The sequence below is a fragment of the Pseudorasbora parva genome, chromosome 24, assembly GCF_024679245.1.
Source record: "Pseudorasbora parva isolate DD20220531a chromosome 24, ASM2467924v1, whole genome shotgun sequence".
Classification (NCBI taxonomy): Eukaryota; Metazoa; Chordata; class Actinopteri; order Cypriniformes; family Gobionidae; genus Pseudorasbora; species Pseudorasbora parva.
In genome coordinates this window covers 1184266-1204850 of record NC_090195.1, presented here as the reverse complement: position 1 = coordinate 1204850, position 20585 = coordinate 1184266, and the positions used below count along the sequence as shown (strand labels likewise).

Here is a 20585-nt window from a genome sequence, read left to right as displayed (position 1 = left end):
TAACTACGCACACGCTGCGGCATTAGTTTCGGCTTTTGTTCACACAGCGCTCTTCCCGGATCGAACCCCGCAATGTTACTAGGTCCCCGACCCGGGTCGAATTCGGTAATCAATCCCGGGACGTGGTTGCTTTCACACAGAAGGCGACCCGGCAATATTGCAGGTCCGACGTGCAGTGTGAAAGGGGCTTAATAGAGTCAGGGCTATTCAAATCTTACCCTGGAGGGCCAATGCGGTGCAGAGTTTAGCTCCAACCCTGATTAAACACACCTGAATGCTAATCAATGTATTTAGGATCATTAGAAAATCACAGGTGAGCGTGTTTGATTAGGGTTGGAGGTAAACTCTGCAGTACATTGGCCCTCCATGGTAAGATTTGAATAGCCCTGTAATAGAGAGATACAGCCATGATCAGATGATAAGAGTAAATCATGATGAGAGCAGTCTCGGTACTATAATATGATATGGTCTAAATCCTGACTGGAAATCCTCACAGCCACATGTCTTCATTAGATTCTTTAATCAGGTTAATATCGGAGTATTGTTGTCCATTTAAACACACTCATTGTTTCTGTCTCTTTGCTGGTAGACAATGTATACATGAAATTGTTAATTAATCAATCATCATACTATTAATTTATATCTTCAAAAATACTAGGCCTACATGACTTTATCTGCTGTTTTCAGTTCAAATCAACTCACAATTTCACATATGTAATCAAACACAACATTTCTACACGTTTTCCCCTTAAGAAGACCTTTCACAAGCACTTTAAAGTAGATTAAACATAATTAACCTGTATAAGAAACATATTCAATCATATTCACCTTCAATCAACATACAGGTGTCACAGAATCTACATAGCATTCAGTCGCGGTTTCATTTAATGATTAAACACGTTAAACTTTATCAAAAGTACCCAATCTACAACGTTTGATATTCACTAACATGTATTTCATCATCCATTTAGATTGAAATGTTAAAACCCTCGACTAACCTGTAGAATGATGAAATAAAGACAGCTCCGGTCTTGCCACGCAGCAGACATCTCAACACACCGCACTCACATAGCGCCCCCTAGCGCTCTCATAGTACCATCATTCCCTTCAATGCATTCTCACACACAGAAAATAAATATTAAACACATCAATTTTAAAGAACCATCAATTGGGGTGTCACACATACGTTTGGCAGAGAAAAAGCAGGGCTTCATACCCCTGGTTTAAAAGTGCTAATGCAGCTTCTGAATTATCCTTGGTTAAAAGCAGGTTAGAACAACAATAACTCATGGTTAAGCGCAGTGTGAAAAGCCCTTTTGTGTCATGTTACTTATATTTTCTTTTCTTGCTCTTTCCACTACTGTTGCCTTTCCACTCTACCCATTTATTATTCCTCTTCTCCTCTTCCTGCATCCTCAACTCTTTATTCTTATTTTTTATTAGTTCAGTTACAAGTACAAAACAAATATAAGACATTGTGGTACAGCTTATTTAATAATAACATCAACTAAAATATAGAATGAACACGCATCTAAAAATAATATTTAAAAAATTGAGGAAAAAAAATAAACTTGTATTTTATTCACAATAGAATATAGATAACATATCAACTGTTGAAAGTAAGACATTTAGAGATGTAATGCTAAATATTGGCTCATTTTGGATTTCATGAGAGCTGCACATTCCCAAAAAAGTTGGGAGAGGTCGCAATAAGAGGCCGGAAAAGTTAAATGTACCTATAGGGAACAGCTGGAGGACCAACCTGCAACTTATTAGGTCAAATGGCAACATGATTGGGTATAAAAAGAGCCTCTCAAGGCCATTACATACTCCACAAGAACAGAGAAAAAAAGTTCTTGATCCCAGGGCTGCGAGAACATCATTACATAATTTTGTTCTCTCAGCCCTGGTTTGGGAATTCTCGCCACATAATCTGAGCAGAACTTTTTTCTTGGGTGTCCGAGAACTATTGTGGGATTGACCAGACATTTAAAGTGGGCGTGGTTAATGCGGAGAAATGCAGATGATCGGCTCATGCTTTTTTCGTGAAGTATGGAATGAACTGCCAGAACAAACTTTATTCTTGTTCTTGCCACCTCGTGAAAACAAACAAATTTCTTTGTTCTTGCAGAGTATGTCCGAAGTGGCAGTGTCTCTTAATCAATCAATCCTTTTTATTTATAAAGCGCTTTTACAATGCAGATTGTTTCAAAGCGGACAATATTGCAACAGAATTAGATTTGGCTGTACAGTCGTTCTGGAGTAAACAGTGATGTTATCAGCTTATTTTAATTTATCAGAGAGAGACAATGTTGGCAGATCAGTATTATAGTTCATAGAATTAAAAATTAATAATTAATTAATTTTATTTGTATATTTAGTTGAATAACTTGAATCATAATGTTAGTGTCCCCAACTGAGCAAGCCAAGCCAAAGGCGACCAAAGGAACCGAAACTCCATCAGGGCATGATGGAGAAAAATAAACCTTAGAGAAACCAGACTCAGTTCTCCTCTGGTCTATTAACACACCGTGGAGGATTATTATTCTGGACACCTTACAGCTCAGAAATCATATTAGATGGGAGTATTCAAAATTTCTGGGTATCACGCAAGAGACGGGTTTATTGAGGATGACGTACCGGTGAAGTCTCAGAAGTCAAGATGGGCAGAGGATCACCAATTCCCCCAATGCAGTGGCAAAAAATAGTGGAGCAATATCAGAACAGAGTTTTCTCAGAGAAAAAAATGCAAAGAGTTTGAAGTTATCATCATCTACCGTGCATAATATCATCCAAAGATTCAAAGAATCTGGAACAAACTCTGTGTGTAAGGGTCAAGGGTCAAAACCAAACTGGATGGCCGTGATCTTCAGCCCATAGACGGCACTGCATCACATACAGGAATGATACTGTAATGGACATCACAACATGGGCTCAGGAATACTTCCAGAAAACATTGGTGAACACAATCCACCGTGCCATTCGTCGTCGCCGGCTAAAACTCTACAGGTCAAAGAAGAAGCCATATCTAAACATGATCCAGAAGCGCAGGCGTTTCCTCTGGGCCAAGGCTCATTTAAAATGGACTGTGGCAAAGTGGAAAACTGGTCTGTGGTCAGACGAATCAAAATTTTAAGTTCTTTTTGGTAAACTGGGACACTATCCGGACTGAACAGAACAAGGACAACCCAAGTTGTTCTCAGCGCTCAGTTCAGAAGCTGATCTCTGATGGTCTGGGGTTCATGAGTGTGTGTGGCATGGGCAGCTTACACATCTGAAAAGGCCATCAATGCTGAAAGGTCTATCCAAGTTCTAGAGCAACATCTGCTCCATCCAGACGGCGTCTCTTTCAGGGAAGACCTTGCATTCTCCAACATGACAATGCCAGAGCACACACTGCATCAATTACAGCATCATGGCTGCGTAGAAGAAGGATCCGGCACTGAAATGGCCAGCCTGCAGTCCAGATCTTTCACCATTAGAAAACATTTGGTGCATCATAAAGAGGAAGATACGGCAAAGAAGACCTAAGACAGTTGAGCAACTAGAAGCCTGTATGAAAAAGCATACTCAAGTAGAAGAACTGTTACTTGTCAAAAAAAAAATATAGTTCAAGTAGAGTAAAAGTAGCTGTCCTAAACAGGGGCGTGGGACTGGGGGGATAAAGGGTACTGAGTAACCAGGGCCCGAGGCAGAGAAGTCCGTTTTCTATACATACACATACATGGTACGGGGGCCCAGCAAGATGGTTTGTACCCAGGGCCCAAAATTTGGTGCTACGCCACTGGTCCTAAATACTACTCAAAGTAGGAGTAAAAAGAAGCCCTTTTAAAAGTACTCAAGAGTAGTGAGTATGCTATGAATGTAAGTCCACCGTATACCGGCTAATTAAAAATGTAGCTTACTCTTTTATGGATAATTCTAAATAAGAACAAAAAAACCTGAGATCACCAACAGTAGCCTATTTTCTTGACTATACATTTTTATTTTACTGCTAGCACTAAAAATACAGCCATTTGAGAAAGTAACCAATAATCTGGTAACATTTATGACAACCATTATGTAGAGGTTTTCTTGCGGTTAATATCAATAATAAAAAAAGTTATTCTTGAGTTCTTTATTTTCAAGACACATTCATTGCACTGCTTTAATTTGAATAGATGTTTTTTTCTGACATTTATAAATGTTGTAAGCTATTGCATTTTGCAGAAAATCTTAAAGGATTACTTCAGCGATTAGCATATGGCTTTGTATCAGTAGAAACCCTGGAGTATATTCAAATGATTGAGCTTTCCCCCCTCATATCCCCCTAAGACAAGAGATTTATCTTGTCTTAGGGGGATATGGTGAGATACGGTGACTCACTCATTATATTGAACAGACACGTTCAGTTTTTAATTGTAGTGTCTTCTCTAACTCAGTCACAGTAATCAAGTTGGTGGTGTTGGGAATGGCCTCACTGGGCAGCGAAGCATTCTGGGAATTGTAGTCTTTCATCCCCATGGGACAAAAATACATTTTTTGTCCTTTCTCAGTCTAGAAGACACCAAATTCAGAAATAATAATTATATATATAATAATAATTATATATATAAATAAACTTATTTGCTCTGTTTACATAGTTTATTGACACCTATTGGTTATTTACTGGTACAACTGACTTAACAACGACACTCCCAATGGATGAGGAGTAATTTAATAGCATTTAATAGAGCCGTGTAATGACATAAATAATGAATATAAAAAAAAATAGTCTGATTAGAGACTGTTTAATATACAACATAACCAATTTGTAACCAAAGACTGGTCTATGTAAAATGTGAATTAACTTTTATTAGTAACTTTGGTAAGTTTCAGATTTCAATTCTTAAATAACATCGATCGAGGGGGGCCCAAAAAATGCAGCCTGCCTAGAGTAGTCCATTTATATAATCCGGCTCTGGCTACAGGTGCCGCATTCCCCAGGTCAAGCCACTTTTGGGCTACAGTCCCTGACAAAAGTCTTGTCGCTTGTGTACAAATTGACCTAAAGTGCTGCTGAAATATATTTCTAATCAAGATTTTTTTTACAAGAAATGGATCATTTTAATCCCACCAGCTTTTGTGATAATGTTTCAGTGAAAAACTAAACTTTCAAAAAGTATTCTAATATTCACAGCTTGGTAAAGCCCATTGAGTCAATTTTTGCAAAGACATAAGTGTTGTCACCTTGTCATATGAGCTTCACCTGTGACTAATAATGGATCAATTAGGTCTCAAGTGTGTATAAAAAGAACCCCAGTACACTAGACCTTCACATCAACTGCAACTAGACCTCTGCAAACATGCCTAAGATTCACCCTGAGACTAAAGTTTTGATTATCAAGAGGCTGAAGACCAGATCCACTGCTGATGTGGCAGACACCTTCAATGTGTCTCAGCGTCAAGTACAGAGGAAAAAAAAAAGATTTGAAGAGACTGGAGACGTTTTTGACAAGCCCAGGTCAGGCAGACCCCGCAAGACAACTGCTCGAGAGGACCGTTTGTTGGCTCGAAAATCCAAGGCCAGCCCATTTTCCACTGCAGCAGAGCTCCACGAGACCTAGACACCTGAAGTCCCTGTGTCAACCAGAACAGTTTGTCGGATTCTGTCTCGAAATGGCCTCCATGGTGGAATCAGTGCCCAGAAGCCAGCACTAAACAAAAGACAATTGAAAAACCGTGTGGCATTTGCCAAGGCCCACAGCCTGCTAAAAGGATGGACGCAGGAAAAGTGGCAGAAGGTGGATTTTTCAGATGAATCTTCTGTTGAATTATACCACAGTCGCCGCAAATATTGCAGGAGACCTACTGGAGCCAGAATGGATCCGAGATTCACCCAGAAAACAGTGAAGTTTGGTGGCGGAAAAATCATGGTCTGGGGTTACATCCAGTATGGGGGTGTGCGAGAGATCTGCAGGGTGGAAGGCAACATCAATAGTCTAAAATACCAAGAAATCTTAGCTACCTCTTATATTCCCAACCATAAAAGAGGCCAAATTCTGCAGCAGGACGGTGCTCCATCGCATACTTCCATCTCCACATCAAAGTTCCTCAAGGCGAAGAAGATCAAGATGCTCCAGGATTGGCCAGCCCAGTCACCAGACATGAACATCATTGAGCATATGTGGGGTAGGATGAAAGAGGACGCATGGAAGACGAAACCAAAGAATATTGATGAACTCTGGGAGGCATGCAAGACTGCTTTCTTAGCTATTCCTGATTACTTCAATCAATAAATCAATAAATTGTATGAATCCTTGCCAAACCGCATGGATGCAGTCCTTCAAGCTCATGGAAGTCATACAAGATATTACATTTGGATCTCACAGCACCACAACTTAATTTGCTGACATATTTTTGTATTTGCAGTAAATGTGTTCAATTTCTGTATAGGCGACAAAACTTTTGTCTTGCCAAAATTTGACCTTTCTGTCTTGATTAAATGATAAATATTTTTTCTGTGAAAGTAATTTATTTCAGTGCATTAAACATCATTTGGGAGGGTTTTAGCTTTTCATATGAGCTATTTCTAACACCAATGAATTAATTAAAAGTCAGGTTAATATCAGGTATTTCTAGAAAATAGATAAGCGACAAGACTTTTGTCAGGGACTGTACAGAGAAGCAGCACTGGACTGGTGCTCAGTGGTCCAAAGTACTTTTTTCGGATGAAAGCAAATTTTGCATGTCATTGGGAAATCAAGGTGCCAGAGTCTGGAGGAAGACTGAGGAGAAGGAAATGCCCAAATGCCTGAAGTCCAGTGTCAAGTCCCCACAGTCAGTGATGGTCTGGGGTGCCATGTCAGCTGCTGGTGTTGGTCCGCTGTGTTTTATCAAGGGCAGGGTCAATGCAGCTCGCTATCAGGAGATTTTGGAGCACTTCATGCTTCCATCTGCTGAAAAGCTTTATGGAGATGAAGATTTGGTTTTTCAGCACGACCTGGCACCTGCTCACAGTGCCAAAACCACTGGTAAATGGTTTACTGACCATGGTATTACTGTGCTCAACTCTCCTGAGCTGAACCCCATAGAGAATCTGTGGGATATTGTGAAGAGAACGTTGAGAGACGCGAGACCCGACACTCAGGATGAGCTTAAGGCCGCTATCGGAGCATCCTGGGCCTCCAGAACACCTCAGCAGCGCCACAGGCTGATCGCCTCCACGCCACGCCGCACTGAAGCAGTCATTTCTGCTAAAGGATTCCCCACCAAGTGTTGAGCGCAGAACTGAACATCATTATTTGAAGGTTGACTTTTTTTGTATTAAAAACACTTTTCTTTTATTGGTCGGATGAAATATGCTTGAGATGGGAATTATGAGTTTTCATGAGCTGTGTGCCAAAATCATCAGTATTAAAACAATAAAAGACCTGAAATATTTCAGTTGGTGTGCAATGAATCTAAAATATATGAAAGTTTAATTTTTATCATTACATTATGGAAAATAATAACTTTATCACAAAATGCTAATTTTCTGAGAAGGACCTGTAAATCAATGACTTCGGAAATAAAAATAAAAAAAATGTAAGATTTAAAAAAAGAAAAAGAAAAACATAAGTCAATAATGATGTTATCAAACTTTATTCAGAGAAACATTCATCCAATTTCATTTCTTTAGCTAAGAGTCTTATTGCAAGAGCTCATAAAGAGATGATACATATGGAGAGGAGTATATATATATAAAGTGTTTAACGAATGGCGGGTCTAACAGAGGGTGTCACACCTTGTGGTGGGTCAATATTCTCCAGTTGTTTCTTCACACTTTCATACTTTTTTTGCCACTCCTCTTTGGAGAGAGAGGAAGGATTGACCTCCAGAAACCTGTAGGCATCTTTGGTTTGGAGCTTAAAGATGACAGATGCTCTTTTACAGCCTTCACCAAAACAGCTCCAAGCCTGAGGAATTAAAACATGTACACGTCACATTAGACTTTGAGATGAAAACTTAGTAAAGGCTGGACAAAAGGAGACTGCCATTTAGGAGGGAACCTCCAGCATCACCTCAGGTACAAATAAACACATTTTAGAATATATTACTAAAAAAAAATGTATAATCATATGAACAGGAATTTTACCTCTTTGGCTGTTTTGATTGTTTGTAGAAACTCCTCTTTTAGATCGGCAAGTTCTTCAACAAGATCTTCTCCAACAAAGGTCTTTTTTTCCAGGTAGTCCAGCATTTGAGCAACATTCTCCCAGAAGTTTTTGAGCTGAATCAGAATTGCTTGAATTTTTGTCAAGCTCTCCTGAACATCATTTAGATGGATGGGGTCGGGTATGGATTCTGCAGAGAGGAAATAAATGTTTCAACAAGCCACACATTCACTCCCTGTCTGCGTCCCGATGTAAACACTATACATCGATGGATCAGTCACCTGTCAGTGGTCATAATGTTATGCCTGATCGGTGTACATACTGAATAGTATGTGACTATTCATTTCCAATACTATTTAGGGCAGATAGGGTGGATAGTCGTTCTTAAACTAGACATGAACTTTGGCATGACTTGTCATATGTATAATTTAAACATGAAAGAGAACAGACTCACTCAGGTCAAAACTGGCTTTGGTAGCCTTCATCTGCAAATCAATGAGCTGGAGTTGGATCTGCCACTGTTTCTGTTTCAGAACGGTCTTTTCAGCGATGAAGCGGTTCAAATCTGCTTCAAGAGCATTCAAATGTGCAAGATGTTTAGGATCTTTTATTGCATTATAAATGCTTTTAACAATCAGCCCAATGAATGGCACGATTGCAGCGAAGATGCCGAAACCTCTTTTTTTTTTGGATATGGATCTGGCAAACTCTTGAATCTCTTGGCTTTTGCTGCTTATCTTTTTCTCAGTTTCCTCAATCTCTGCTGTGGTTTTTTTAAGAAGAGATTTCAGGTCATCCAGGGTTTTTTGAATCTCCTCCAACTCCTTATTTTGTTCTGTAATCTTTTTATCAGTATCTTGTTTTTCCTTGATAACATCACTGGTGGTCGATGCTACATCCCTGTTGTGCAAATCATACCTACACAATGTGGAAGAAATGTTGCAGTAAATAATAGCATTTTATAGCAATGGGCTGGTGCAATTAGCTTACATGTTCATACTTTTGCCTGATTATAGCAGCTCCATGTAGAATAATTTAATTATTATTACTTAAGGTATTTAAAAATATGTTTGCATGATCAAAATGTCCTTACTTTACCACTATCCTATCCACATCAGTGATAATGTCTTTGATCCAGACTGCTGCTTTTGCTAGAAATTTGACTGCTAAAGTTGGCTTATTTTTCTCCACAGCTGCCACCAACATTGGAAACAGCGACTCAACCAGGTTATTACTGGTCAAAATACACTGCGAGCAGGAAGAGACATCGGATCAAGTATCTTATACTTTAAAAACGATGACGATGACTGCCTGTATTTGTCTTGTAAATACTGTTCATAATGCAGTGGCATTATGTTAAAATTTTAAAGTTATAAAAATGTAAGAAATTATTTTTAAGTTATAAGAAGCATATCAAACCAAGATGATGTGTACAAACTCTTAGGTTATAACATATTTTACCTAAAAAAAACGTAATATAATTACAAAAAAAAAAATGGCTCACATGATGATATTATTATGTATTTATTTCCAGTTAAGGCTGAGACTCTCATAATCAATTTATCTAAATTTAATCTAAAAGCTATTGACTACAAACCCCTAATGATTTGTAAATTGACACAAATTTTATCTTTTTATTTCTTTCTAGGTGACAGAGATGAAAACACTGAAATCAAGAGAAATGTGAAACATACCTTCACCATGGTCGATGCAGAGGATCCGAACAGAAGCTGGGTTTCCACAGCCCGACTCCTGATGAGTCTCTCCAGGTTGGGGAACTTGGCCAGACACAGGTAAGAGAGATTGTACAGAAGGGCTGTCTTTTGGGCAGCAGGGAGAAGCTCTTGTACAAAGTCTGGGCTCCATTGGGACACAGCCACTGGAGGAAAAAAACCAACTTATATTTTAATGACTAAAAAGATCACATTGATGACTGGTATTGTGCTAAAATCTGCTTTAATGAAATAAAATAATACTTGCTTTTGCTATCAGCCATCCTTGGTAGGTTTACACAAAAATGTGTGCAATGAGTTCTTCAACAGTGTACTGAAAGCAGAGCAGTTCTGTTTGGTTTAAAACATGCCTCAAATACTAACTGGAATTGAATGATATCTAAAAAACATTATAAAAATGTTAAGTGACTTACCTTTGTTTTGGCAAGTGATGTGGAGAACAAGGTATCTGGTGCTTTTATACCAAAGCCATGACCACACCCTGCCTCTGCCTTCAGAGAAAATGACAAAGAAACGTGAGAATTAAGTGTGACTCTGATAAATGGAATTTAACCTCCGTGTTTGGGGCATCTTGCGTCATGGAAGTTTATATAATTCAGGTAATTTGTTCAAAAATATGTTTTGTTAACCTTTAGCATGACTTACAATGTTCAATCTTATGCAGTTCTTAAAAATGTATTGCCAGTTGACCATGTATGTCACAGTATTCTTGTGTGTTTCTCAGCTTTTATAAAAAGGTAAAGATACAAAATAATAATAATTTAAAAGAACAGTAGAAGTAGCAAACATTTTTATAAGTGCAAAAAAAGAGACACTTTGTACAAATAGATTTCCTAATTAAAATAAATACACAAAATAGACTAATTAAAATAGATACATATTATAAAAAGGTGAATAAAGGGTCCAGCAAGGGCTCCAGCCCATGACCAGAGTCCAGCGGGGGCTCCAGCCCATGACCAGAGTCCAGCGGGGGCTCCAGCCCATGACCAGTCCCCAGCGGGTGCTCCAGCCCATAACCAGAGTCCAGCGGGGGCTCCAGCCCATGACCAGAGTCCAGCAAGGGCTCCAGCCCATGACCAGAGTCCAGCGGGGGCTCCAGCCCATGACCAGAGTCCAGCAAGGGCTCCAGCCCATGACCAGAGTCCAGCGGGTGCTCCAGCCCATGACCAGTCCCCAGCGGGTGCTCCAGCCCATAACCAGAGTCCAGCAAGGGCTCCAGCCCATGACCAGAGTCCAGCGGGGGCTCCAACCCATAACCAGAGTCCAGCGGGGGCTCCAGCCCATGACCAGAGTCCAGCGGGGGCTCCAGCCCATGACCAGTCCCCAGCGGGTGCTCCAGCCCATGACCAGAGTCCAGCGGGGGCTCCAACCCATGACCAGAGTCCAGCGGGGGCTCCAGCCCATGACCAGTCCCCAGCGGGTGCTCCAGCCCATGACCAGAGTCCAGCGGGGGCTCCAACCCATGACCAGAGTCCAGCGGGGGCTCCAGCCCATGACCAGAGTCCAGCAAGGGCTCCAGCCCATGACCAGAGTCCAGCGGGGGCTCCAGCCCATGACCAGAGTCCAGCGGGGGCTCCAACCCATGACCAGAGTCCAGCGGGGGCTCCAGCCCATGACCAGAGTCCAGCGGGGGCTCCAACCCATGACCAGAGTCCAGCGGGGGCTCCAGCCCATGACCAGAGTCCAGCAAGGGCTCCAGCCCATGACCAGAGTCCAGCGGGTGCTCCAGCCCATGACCAGAGTCCAGCGGGGGCTCCAGCCCATGACCAGAGTCCAGCGGGCGCTCCAGCCCATGACCAGAGTCCAGCGGGCGCTCCAGCCCATGACCAGAGTCCAGCGGGTGCTCCAGCCCATGACCAGAGTCCAGCGGGGGCTCCAGCCCATGACCAGAGTCCAGCGGGTGCTCCAGCCCATAACCAGAGTCCAGCGGGGGCTCCAGCCCATGACCAGAGTCCAGCAAGGGCTCCAGCCCATGACCAGAGTCCAGCGGGGGCTCCAACCCATGACCAGAGTCCAGCGGGGGCTCCAGCCCATGACCAGAGTCCAGCAAGGGCTCCAGCCCATGACCAGAGTCCAGCGGGTGCTCCAGCCCATGACCAGTCCCCAGCGGGTGCTCCAGCCCATAACCAGAGTCCAGCAAGGGCTCCAGCCCATGACCAGAGTCCAGCGGGGGCTCCAACCCATAACCAGAGTCCAGCGGGGGCTCCAGCCCATGACCAGAGTCCAGCGGGGGCTCCAGCCCATGACCAGTCCCCAGCGGGTGCTCCAGCCCATGACCAGAGTCCAGCGGGGGCTCCAACCCATGACCAGAGTCCAGCGGGGGCTCCAGCCCATGACCAGTCCCCAGCGGGTGCTCCAGCCCATGACCAGAGTCCAGCGGGGGCTCCAACCCATGACCAGAGTCCAGCGGGGGCTCCAGCCCATGACCAGAGTCCAGCAAGGGCTCCAGCCCATGACCAGAGTCCAGCGGGGGCTCCAGCCCATGACCAGAGTCCAGCGGGGGCTCCAACCCATGACCAGAGTCCAGCGGGGGCTCCAGCCCATGACCAGAGTCCAGCGGGGGCTCCAACCCATGACCAGAGTCCAGCGGGGGCTCCAGCCCATGACCAGAGTCCAGCAAGGGCTCCAGCCCATGACCAGAGTCCAGCGGGTGCTCCAGCCCATGACCAGAGTCCAGCGGGGGCTCCAGCCCATGACCAGAGTCCAGCGGGCGCTCCAGCCCATGACCAGAGTCTCAGTGCATTGAGAGTGAGAGCGAATCAAAAGCATAATGAGTCGTTTGCTCTCGAAACGCTCTCGCTGTATTTATGAGCCGATCGGTCTGCGCAGCACTGGTGCATGGAACAAGCCTCTTCCTCTATTGCTCGTACTACATCGGCTGTACTCTCATTATAGCGGTGCATTGTGGGATTGAATTAGTGCACTCAAAAAAGTCCACTATGGTTTCGGACACCACTACAAATTGCTGTCCCATCAAACAGTGCCCTATTTAAGGGTATAGGGGGCGATTTCGGACACAGCCAAGGAGACTAAATGGGAAGCAAACAAACGAGGGTAAGGAGAGAAGACAGGTGGGGCAAATGAACCAATAATCAGGAAACAAGGTGGTGGTGTGTGTGTGTGTGTGTGTGTGGGGGGGGGGGGGGGGTAGACAATAGACATGAGCACATGGGACAAGGAAATATCAACATGTGCTCACACCAAACGTGACATGAACATGCAGCCAATGAAAACTCAGCATTTTCACACAAAACATGAAAACAGGAATGCATGCAGCTAGTGAAAAACACCAGTTGCATGCTACACAACATTGTGTTGACCGTGACATTGATTTGACTGACAGTACAGATTCGGGGGTTGTCTAGAAACATTTTTAAAAAACGCTGCGCACCGCTCTTTTCTGAATAAAAACGGAACGCATAGAAACGCGTGCCTCGCGTTTTCAAACGCGTTCTGTGTGATCGGGGTCTAAGGCATTAATATGTGCTTTATAAGTACTAATAAACAGCCAATATCGGTTGGTTTATATCATTCATACTGGCAAGGTCTTTTTGGGGTATCATAATGGAATGGTGCCAAGCCATTCCATAGCAACCAAACACAGTACCCTAGCAACCATTTAGATCTCTGCATTAGAGACATGGGGGTTGGTTTATATCATTCATACTGCAATCCTCTGACTAATATCAGAACAGGCCAGTTTTGTCACGGTTCATGAATCCACCGTCTCCTTCTGTCTGTGTTGTGTGGTGTTGTTGGAGGCGTGGTCACTGATTACTCATCACCGATCACTCACCTGCTGCACCTCATTACCGGGCCCATGTATTCCTGTGTCTCACTCAGTCTTGTGTCAGATCGTTGCAGTGTGTCCTGTGGGTTCCTGTTTGTTCGAGTTTCATCGTGGGATTGCTTCGCTCCGGATCCGGTTCCAGCCGACCGCGTCTGCCTATGCCACCCTGCTTCACGGATTTCTCCAGTGCCCTGCCGTCTCCCCTTCACGAACTGAGCTGCCTTGAGACTTAACTGTTCTGATCGGCAGTATGAATTGAGAGTAATAAACCATTGTTTATTTGGATCTTTCTGTTCTTTCTTTCCCAGCGCACACGACAAGTTTGTGTCCGTGAGCAAATGTTATTAATTTCGCGAACATTTTTGTCTCCGAGCGATATCGGGTCCCTTGAGGAGCGAAGAATTAAGAAGTAGAGATACTCCGAAAAATCAAAGATCTAAATTAAATCACAACTAATTACTCGTTCAGCTGTAAAATTATAAACGTAACAAACTCAATGAAATTACATTCAATTAGAGTCAGATTAAATTCATCATGGAGTCACTAAATTGCAGTGTTCTTTATAGAAGTTCCTGAAAAAGACATACAAGCAGAAGTACTTCGACCAGCTGTTTGATTCCTACGTTGGGCCAAACAGGTGGAGCTTACACACGGGCCAAATCATTTCATAAAAGCGGGACCCGCGGGTTGGAAAAAAATCCAGTATGGTTTTCCGGCCTTGACCCTTACACACAGAGATTGTTCCAGATTCTCTGAATCTTTGGATGATATTATGTGCTATAGATGATAACTTCAAACTCTTTTGTATTTTTCTCTGAGAAACTCCTTTCTGATATCACTCCACTATTGTTCGCCGCAGCATTGGGGGAATTGGTGATCCTCTGCCCATCTTGACTTCTGAGAGACACTGCCACTCTGAGAGGCTCTTTTTATACCCAATCATGTTGCTAATTGACCCAATACGTTGCAAATTGGTCCTCCAGCTGTTCCTTATATATACATTTAACTTTTCCGGCCTCTTATTGCTACCTGTCAAAAAAAAATTGGAATGTGTAGCACTAATGAAATCCAAAATGAACCAATTTTTGGCATGAAATTTCAAAATGTTTCACTTTCAACATTTGAAATGTTATCTGTATTCTACTTTGAATAAAATATAAGTTTGAGATTCTTAAATTATTGCATTCCTTTTTTTATTCACAATTTGTACAGTGTCCCAACATTTTTTTGGAATCGGTGGGAGGGAATGGGAGTCCTTCTTCTGGGATTGAGATGGGAATTTACACCAGTTTTTCGTGGGATTCAGATGGTACAGGATTTTTTCGTGGGAGTGGGATGGGAGAGGTTTGAAAATCTACTCCTGTGTCACCCTCTAGTCCCCTTTTAGTCCTGGATACTTTTGTACAATGGGAAAAACAACAAATGCATTATTTAATTATTGTCCATCGGATGAGATGTTAAAACGAGGTCTTTACTCTCTGTGGCCATAAAGAATCCTAGGATGTCCCAGGTATCCTGGCCAAATTTGCCATTGGCCTCTGTCCATCATGGTCTCTTAATAATCCTCATTTACACTAGTTAGCTTCATCACTCTGTCTACTCTCCACCAATCAGCTGGTGTGTGGTGAGCATTCTGGCGCATAATGGCTGCCGTCGCATCATCAGGTGATGCTACATATTGGTGGTGGTTAAGGAGATTACGCTTTCTATATGAAAAGCCATTTGAGTACCTAGAAAAGCACTAACATCTTAAACATATTTAAACCAAAGACAGTTATATATCTGATTTTGGGTAGGTTTTCGACAATGATTAAGTCTGATTTATATAATAAGGCAGCCACACAACTTCTGGGTCTTTTTCCTTTTACTTGAGTTTCTTTCCGTTATAATGAGAATATATCAACCAACAAATTTGACTACAAACACAACAGTGCTAATATCATTCACACACCACTTGTTCATCTGAGATCAAGCTTTAACCCATCTTGATCAAACTATGTATCAAGTCTTTGTTTGTGTAAACACTGTGTAAGAGTCAAAGAAACCAGCCTTATCTGTGTTAAACACTGAAGGAGTTCAGAGGAGACATCGACTGAAGTAATTGTTGTCCTTGAATCTCAATGATAATCCGTACATATAAATGTAAAAAATTATTGTTTGTTGCATGCCAATTGTGAGGAAAATATCTAATTTCATTCAGGAGTCATACTTTTTTTTTTGTCCACTACTATCAAAATTTTGACATTTGGCAATGAACATTAAGTCAATCGGCTTTGATTCCGATTTTCCTACTGTGGTTTTGTCTTTATGGGACACACGAAATCACAGTGATGGACAAACCAATAGGTGAAACCTAACATGTTCGGTACCGTTGGATTCAGAAGTCTAAGAATGTGAAAAATCAACCAAATCCAAAGTTATTAACATGTGAATACTTGATTGGCTCAAAACTTCTCAGGCTCCTTCAGGTCATCGGGCACCGATGACCCATACAGAGTTTTGTAATGATACGCTAATGCATTCATGAAATACAGCACTTTACAAAAAAATTCAAAATGGCCAATGTGGAAAAAATGGATATAATTTGACTCACCATGCCGGCCTGAATCTAAAGCCGCGTTTCCACCGCAGGAACTTTACCCAGGAACATTGGGGTGGTACTCAGTGTGTTTAGACCGCAGGAACCAGGGTCTAAATGAAGTTCCGGGTAAATATTTCCCCCTCCAAACGCCCCTGCTCGCGGGGTAGTACTTTTTCAAAGTTCAGGAACTTTCAAGGGCGGGACTTCTGCGCTGAACGTGCTGATTGGTTGAGCTCATGCAGCATTTTATTTCAACCGGCATTTTTAAAAGTCTTTTGCGAGGTTCGTTCAGCGTTCAGTAAATATCAGTCTTGCTCTCTGTCTGATGGTGCGCAATCGTCTCAGCCATCTCACGTTCAATGTCCGTAATAGCTGATAATAATATACATTGTCATTTTAAATCTAGCTCTACAAGCTTTCTGAATATGCTGCTCTTTTCTGTCGTTGCCCTCTTTAGTAAACCTATACATAACCAGGAAAAACAGCACAGCTTGACTCTCTTCCATACTCGTTATTCATTTATTTACAGTCTATTTTTCACCATGTAAACGACCTGACCGATTACTATAAGTGTGCGTCCTTACATGACGAGACAGCGCGCGCCGCGCTCATGTTGACAAGAGAGGAAAGCTCATTTTTCTGAGGGTTATGAAGATAATGTTGGAATAATGACACAGTTTTTACTTTAACTGCGCCTGACAGAAGATTTTTTTTTTTTCTGAGATGATTATTACACTTTACAGCAAATAAATAGCTTATATAATACTGTATTAGTCCTGGTGGCCGTTAAGAGTTGCTATGGCTACAGTTAACACACTCCAGCTGCTGGAGAAAACAGCGGCGACATTTTTGATGCGGCAGACAAATTGCATGTGACAAAATGATTGCGATTGAAAGTCATCACATGTAAACACCAGATCAGTTTAGATAACGTTCAGTAAACAGTCCACTAAATCTTGCAATCGGTACAAAAATTGTCATAATTTTTTGCTAATTTTTGCGGTCGCGCAAAAATGATTACTGTCCGTCAGTGACTTGGAGGAGTAGTCACGCGCAGTCCTACATCACTGGACTTATCTGCCTAATCTTCAGGGTACTTTGGATCCCGGTCGAAACGCATACAGTTGCAGGTCTGGGGGGGAGAAAAGTTCCTGTAAAAAAGTTCTGGTACAATTTGTTCCTGGTAATTTTGGTGGAAACGGGGCTTATCAAGACCATTTATGCTTTATGGGCAAACCGTTAAGAAATTAAAAGCAAAAATAGTCATTTTTCATATCTCCGGGGCACTGTGCCGAAACGCAGCATGAAGCTTTAGGTAATGCTTGTGATGGCATGTACCAAGTTTGGTCTGAAGACGATAAAGCATTGTAGAGATACAGCCCTTAAACATGCATTGTCTGAAAATGATCTGGTTACATTTTTGTGCAAATTGGATAAACCATCTAGGAGTTTTTTGGCAGGAAAATTGACATAGGATGCAATCGAATCACCATGAGCTAAGGAATCAAAAGAAAAAATAATGTTTCTAGCCCTTAGGTTCGAAAGTTATTAGCATAAACATGAGTGCAACTTTGGACAGTTGGCTGCGCTAGTGGGATTGAGTTACAGAATCTGAATCTGCTATGGGGACAGTTCAGATTGTCTTCTATCTGTGCGCCCAATTTCATTGCGGTTTTATGGGCGGCCATAGACTCAAAACCGGAAGAATAGTAAGAACGCCAGTGATTACCTTTAATGCTTTGGCCCCTAATAATGAAAACTGCCAATGCACAATTACATGGTTGCATTGATTACTATGCATTTAGCATTGTTTCTTAAATTAGAACAGACCTGTAACCTATATTTAAACAGTTCTTTGTTGATTCTTCCAATCCTTCCGTCTTTTGGATCCATGCATCTTTATTTTTAAGACTGTGGCATTACCTAAGATATATGGCAGTTGTTAACAAAATCCATGTATTTATACCCACATGAGATGACACTGTATATCTGTGGCAGTAGCAGGTAAGACCAGAGCAAATCTCCCATTCTAGCGCTTCAAGCAGGATCTCCCAGGAGCCCCGGGTCGATCTTTAACTCTTGAACCGCTGCCGGATCTGTGCACCCTTCCTTGTGCCGGTAGGGTAATAACAGAGCCATTAAACGTACTGGCATGACTTTATGGATAAGTGCTTGGATAAAACATTCTGGAGCAGAATTTGCAGTATCATAACTGGAGACTAGAGAGACTGAACTTGATGAAAATCCTTTGTTAGACACGTTATATTCCCGCAGTTGAGCCTGGCTCAGTTCAGTACCGGTCAGATTAGCCATAACTGCTTGGCAGGTCTGTACAGATTTAGCATGAGTCAGGCAGGAGTCATGCATTTTTTGCCGCAAGATACATCAACTATCCGACTACCACACAGGAACACTGGCTTTGACTCGAGGGCTTTGCCAAGTCCAATGAATGATGGGATCAGCTCCTGGTTTCACACACAGACACACAAACATGTAAGGATTGGTTTTACTGCTAAGACAAAAGCTGAGATCCAACGCCCTGCAATAAAACTAACCTAACCAATCTGGTGGGAAGATCTCAGAAAGACTAGGACTCTGCCCAAAACCTTCTCTCCCTTTTCCCTTCCCCGGATTCAAATCACAGAATGCAGATATACTACAGATGATGTATCTTGTAAATCTTTTGTTTTAACCCTTTAATGTCTGGTGTCTTTTTAAAGGTCTCAGTGCGATTGGTAAATTGGTCTCAACTTCACTGCAGTCACTAGTACGATGAGAAAGATTTAAACGTTTGAGAATTCTGTTCTCCTTTTTGAGTGGTCTCTTCTAAGGAATCTGATCCTCTCCCCCAAACAAGGTGTTTGTGTTGCAAATATTTTAGGGCTGTCAAACAATTAAAGATTTTAACCGCGATTAATGATTGCATGATTGTCATGAGTTAACTTACGATTAATCACAGATTTTTATTTGTTGTAAATGTATCTTAAATTAAGTTTGAATTAAGTTTTTAATACTCTAATCAACACGGGTATATGGAATGGGCAAATATGCAGGGATTTCTCTCATTTTAAGAATATAAATAAAGGTAGTATAACTGGCAGTTTAGTTCAGAACAGGGCACAGTTCGTATGAAAAACTGGTAATGTGAAAGCGGTCGTGCGAACCTGTGAGCGCACCAGTACCACACCATACCCGGAGGAGGTCCATATTTCACGAGTAGGAATATTAGTCCATGGGGCAAGGCAGAATTTGGTACCACCTAAGGTGGCAAAAAAATATCTCTTTGGTACCAGTTTGTTTGTAGAGTCCATACAAGTACTTTACAAGTGCTTTACTAGCGTCTCTGCGTTCCTCGTTCTCCAGCGCCTAGCGTCTCTGCGTTCCTCGTTCTCCAGCGCCTAGCTTCTCTGCGTTCCTCGTTGTCCAGCGCCTAGGGCTGTGTATTGCCAAGAATCTGGCGATACAATACGTATCACGATACAGGGGTTACGATACGATATATTGCAATATATTGCGATATTGTAAGAGAGGCAATATATTGCAATATTTCTTTTTTGTGTGTTTTTGTTTTTTATAATTTAAAAGAATAAAGAACACAACCATAAGCCTAAAACACGAGACAAAGTATTTTATTTAATTAATACAGTATCATTTATATCACTAATCATATGCAATGTGCAATCTAAATTAAGGGAAATGTAAAGTGACTGCAGGATTCTTTATGTGTATATGTTTTAAAGGTTCACAGTATAGCAGTGGCTATTTAACAACATGAAGTGCAGTCCATTTCATGACTGAATGACTGTTTGTTTTATATTTAACACAGTAGCCCCGATCACACAGAACGCGTTTTTGCAGCGAGAAGCCTTTTTTGAATGGATTTCGGATGGCAGAGAGCGTTATGCGCGCTGCTTATGCGCCCTGGGCGCCTCGCGTTTTTGAAGGAGCGCTCCGAGCGCATGAAGTTGAAAAAAAAGTCAACTCTGAGCGGAAAAGCGTGCAACATCATCGCGCTTATGTTCTGTTGTCCAAACGAATGAATGAAGAGGCGGGCCTTCCGTTGTGTTGACCGTTACATTGATTTGACTGACAGTACAGGTGATTCGGGGGTTGCCTAGAAACATTAAAGTGCACTGCTCATTTTTGAATGAAAAAACGCTGACCAAAAAAGGGAGTGCAGTGCGCCTAAAGCTGTTTTCTATAAAGCAGTCTATTGTATAAAGTGCTATTTCAAGTAACGTTACTGAACTGCAGAGCTGGTGCATCCATATCCACATCGCTATTATCTTTCGTTCTCCTGCCACCGCTGTCAGTTTTGGAGTGTGTTTATTTTGTTACTGAGAGGAAAGCGTGCAGGACATTCTATC

At 42.1% G+C, this 20585-nt stretch overlaps 1 protein-coding gene across 1 annotated transcript in view; it reads right to left on the bottom strand.

Moving 5' to 3' along the window:
- Window positions 1–7708: 7708 nt before the first annotated feature.
- Window positions 7709–20585, bottom strand: part of LOC137063770 (uncharacterized) — a 24627-nt gene continuing 11750 nt past the window's right edge. Inside the window, exons 2-8 of the mRNA XM_067435040.1 lie at window positions 10261–10338; window positions 10095–10160; window positions 9809–9993; window positions 9208–9362; window positions 8569–9032; window positions 8096–8304; window positions 7709–7916 (exon numbers count right to left, since the gene is read on the bottom strand). Coding sequence (XP_067291141.1) covers window positions 7710–7916; window positions 8096–8304; window positions 8569–9032; window positions 9208–9362; window positions 9809–9993; window positions 10095–10110 — 1236 coding nt within the window. The 5' untranslated portion in view covers window positions 10111–10160; window positions 10261–10338 and the 3' untranslated portion in view covers window position 7709. The remainder of the gene's footprint in view (window positions 7917–8095; window positions 8305–8568; window positions 9033–9207; window positions 9363–9808; window positions 9994–10094; window positions 10161–10260; window positions 10339–20585) is intronic.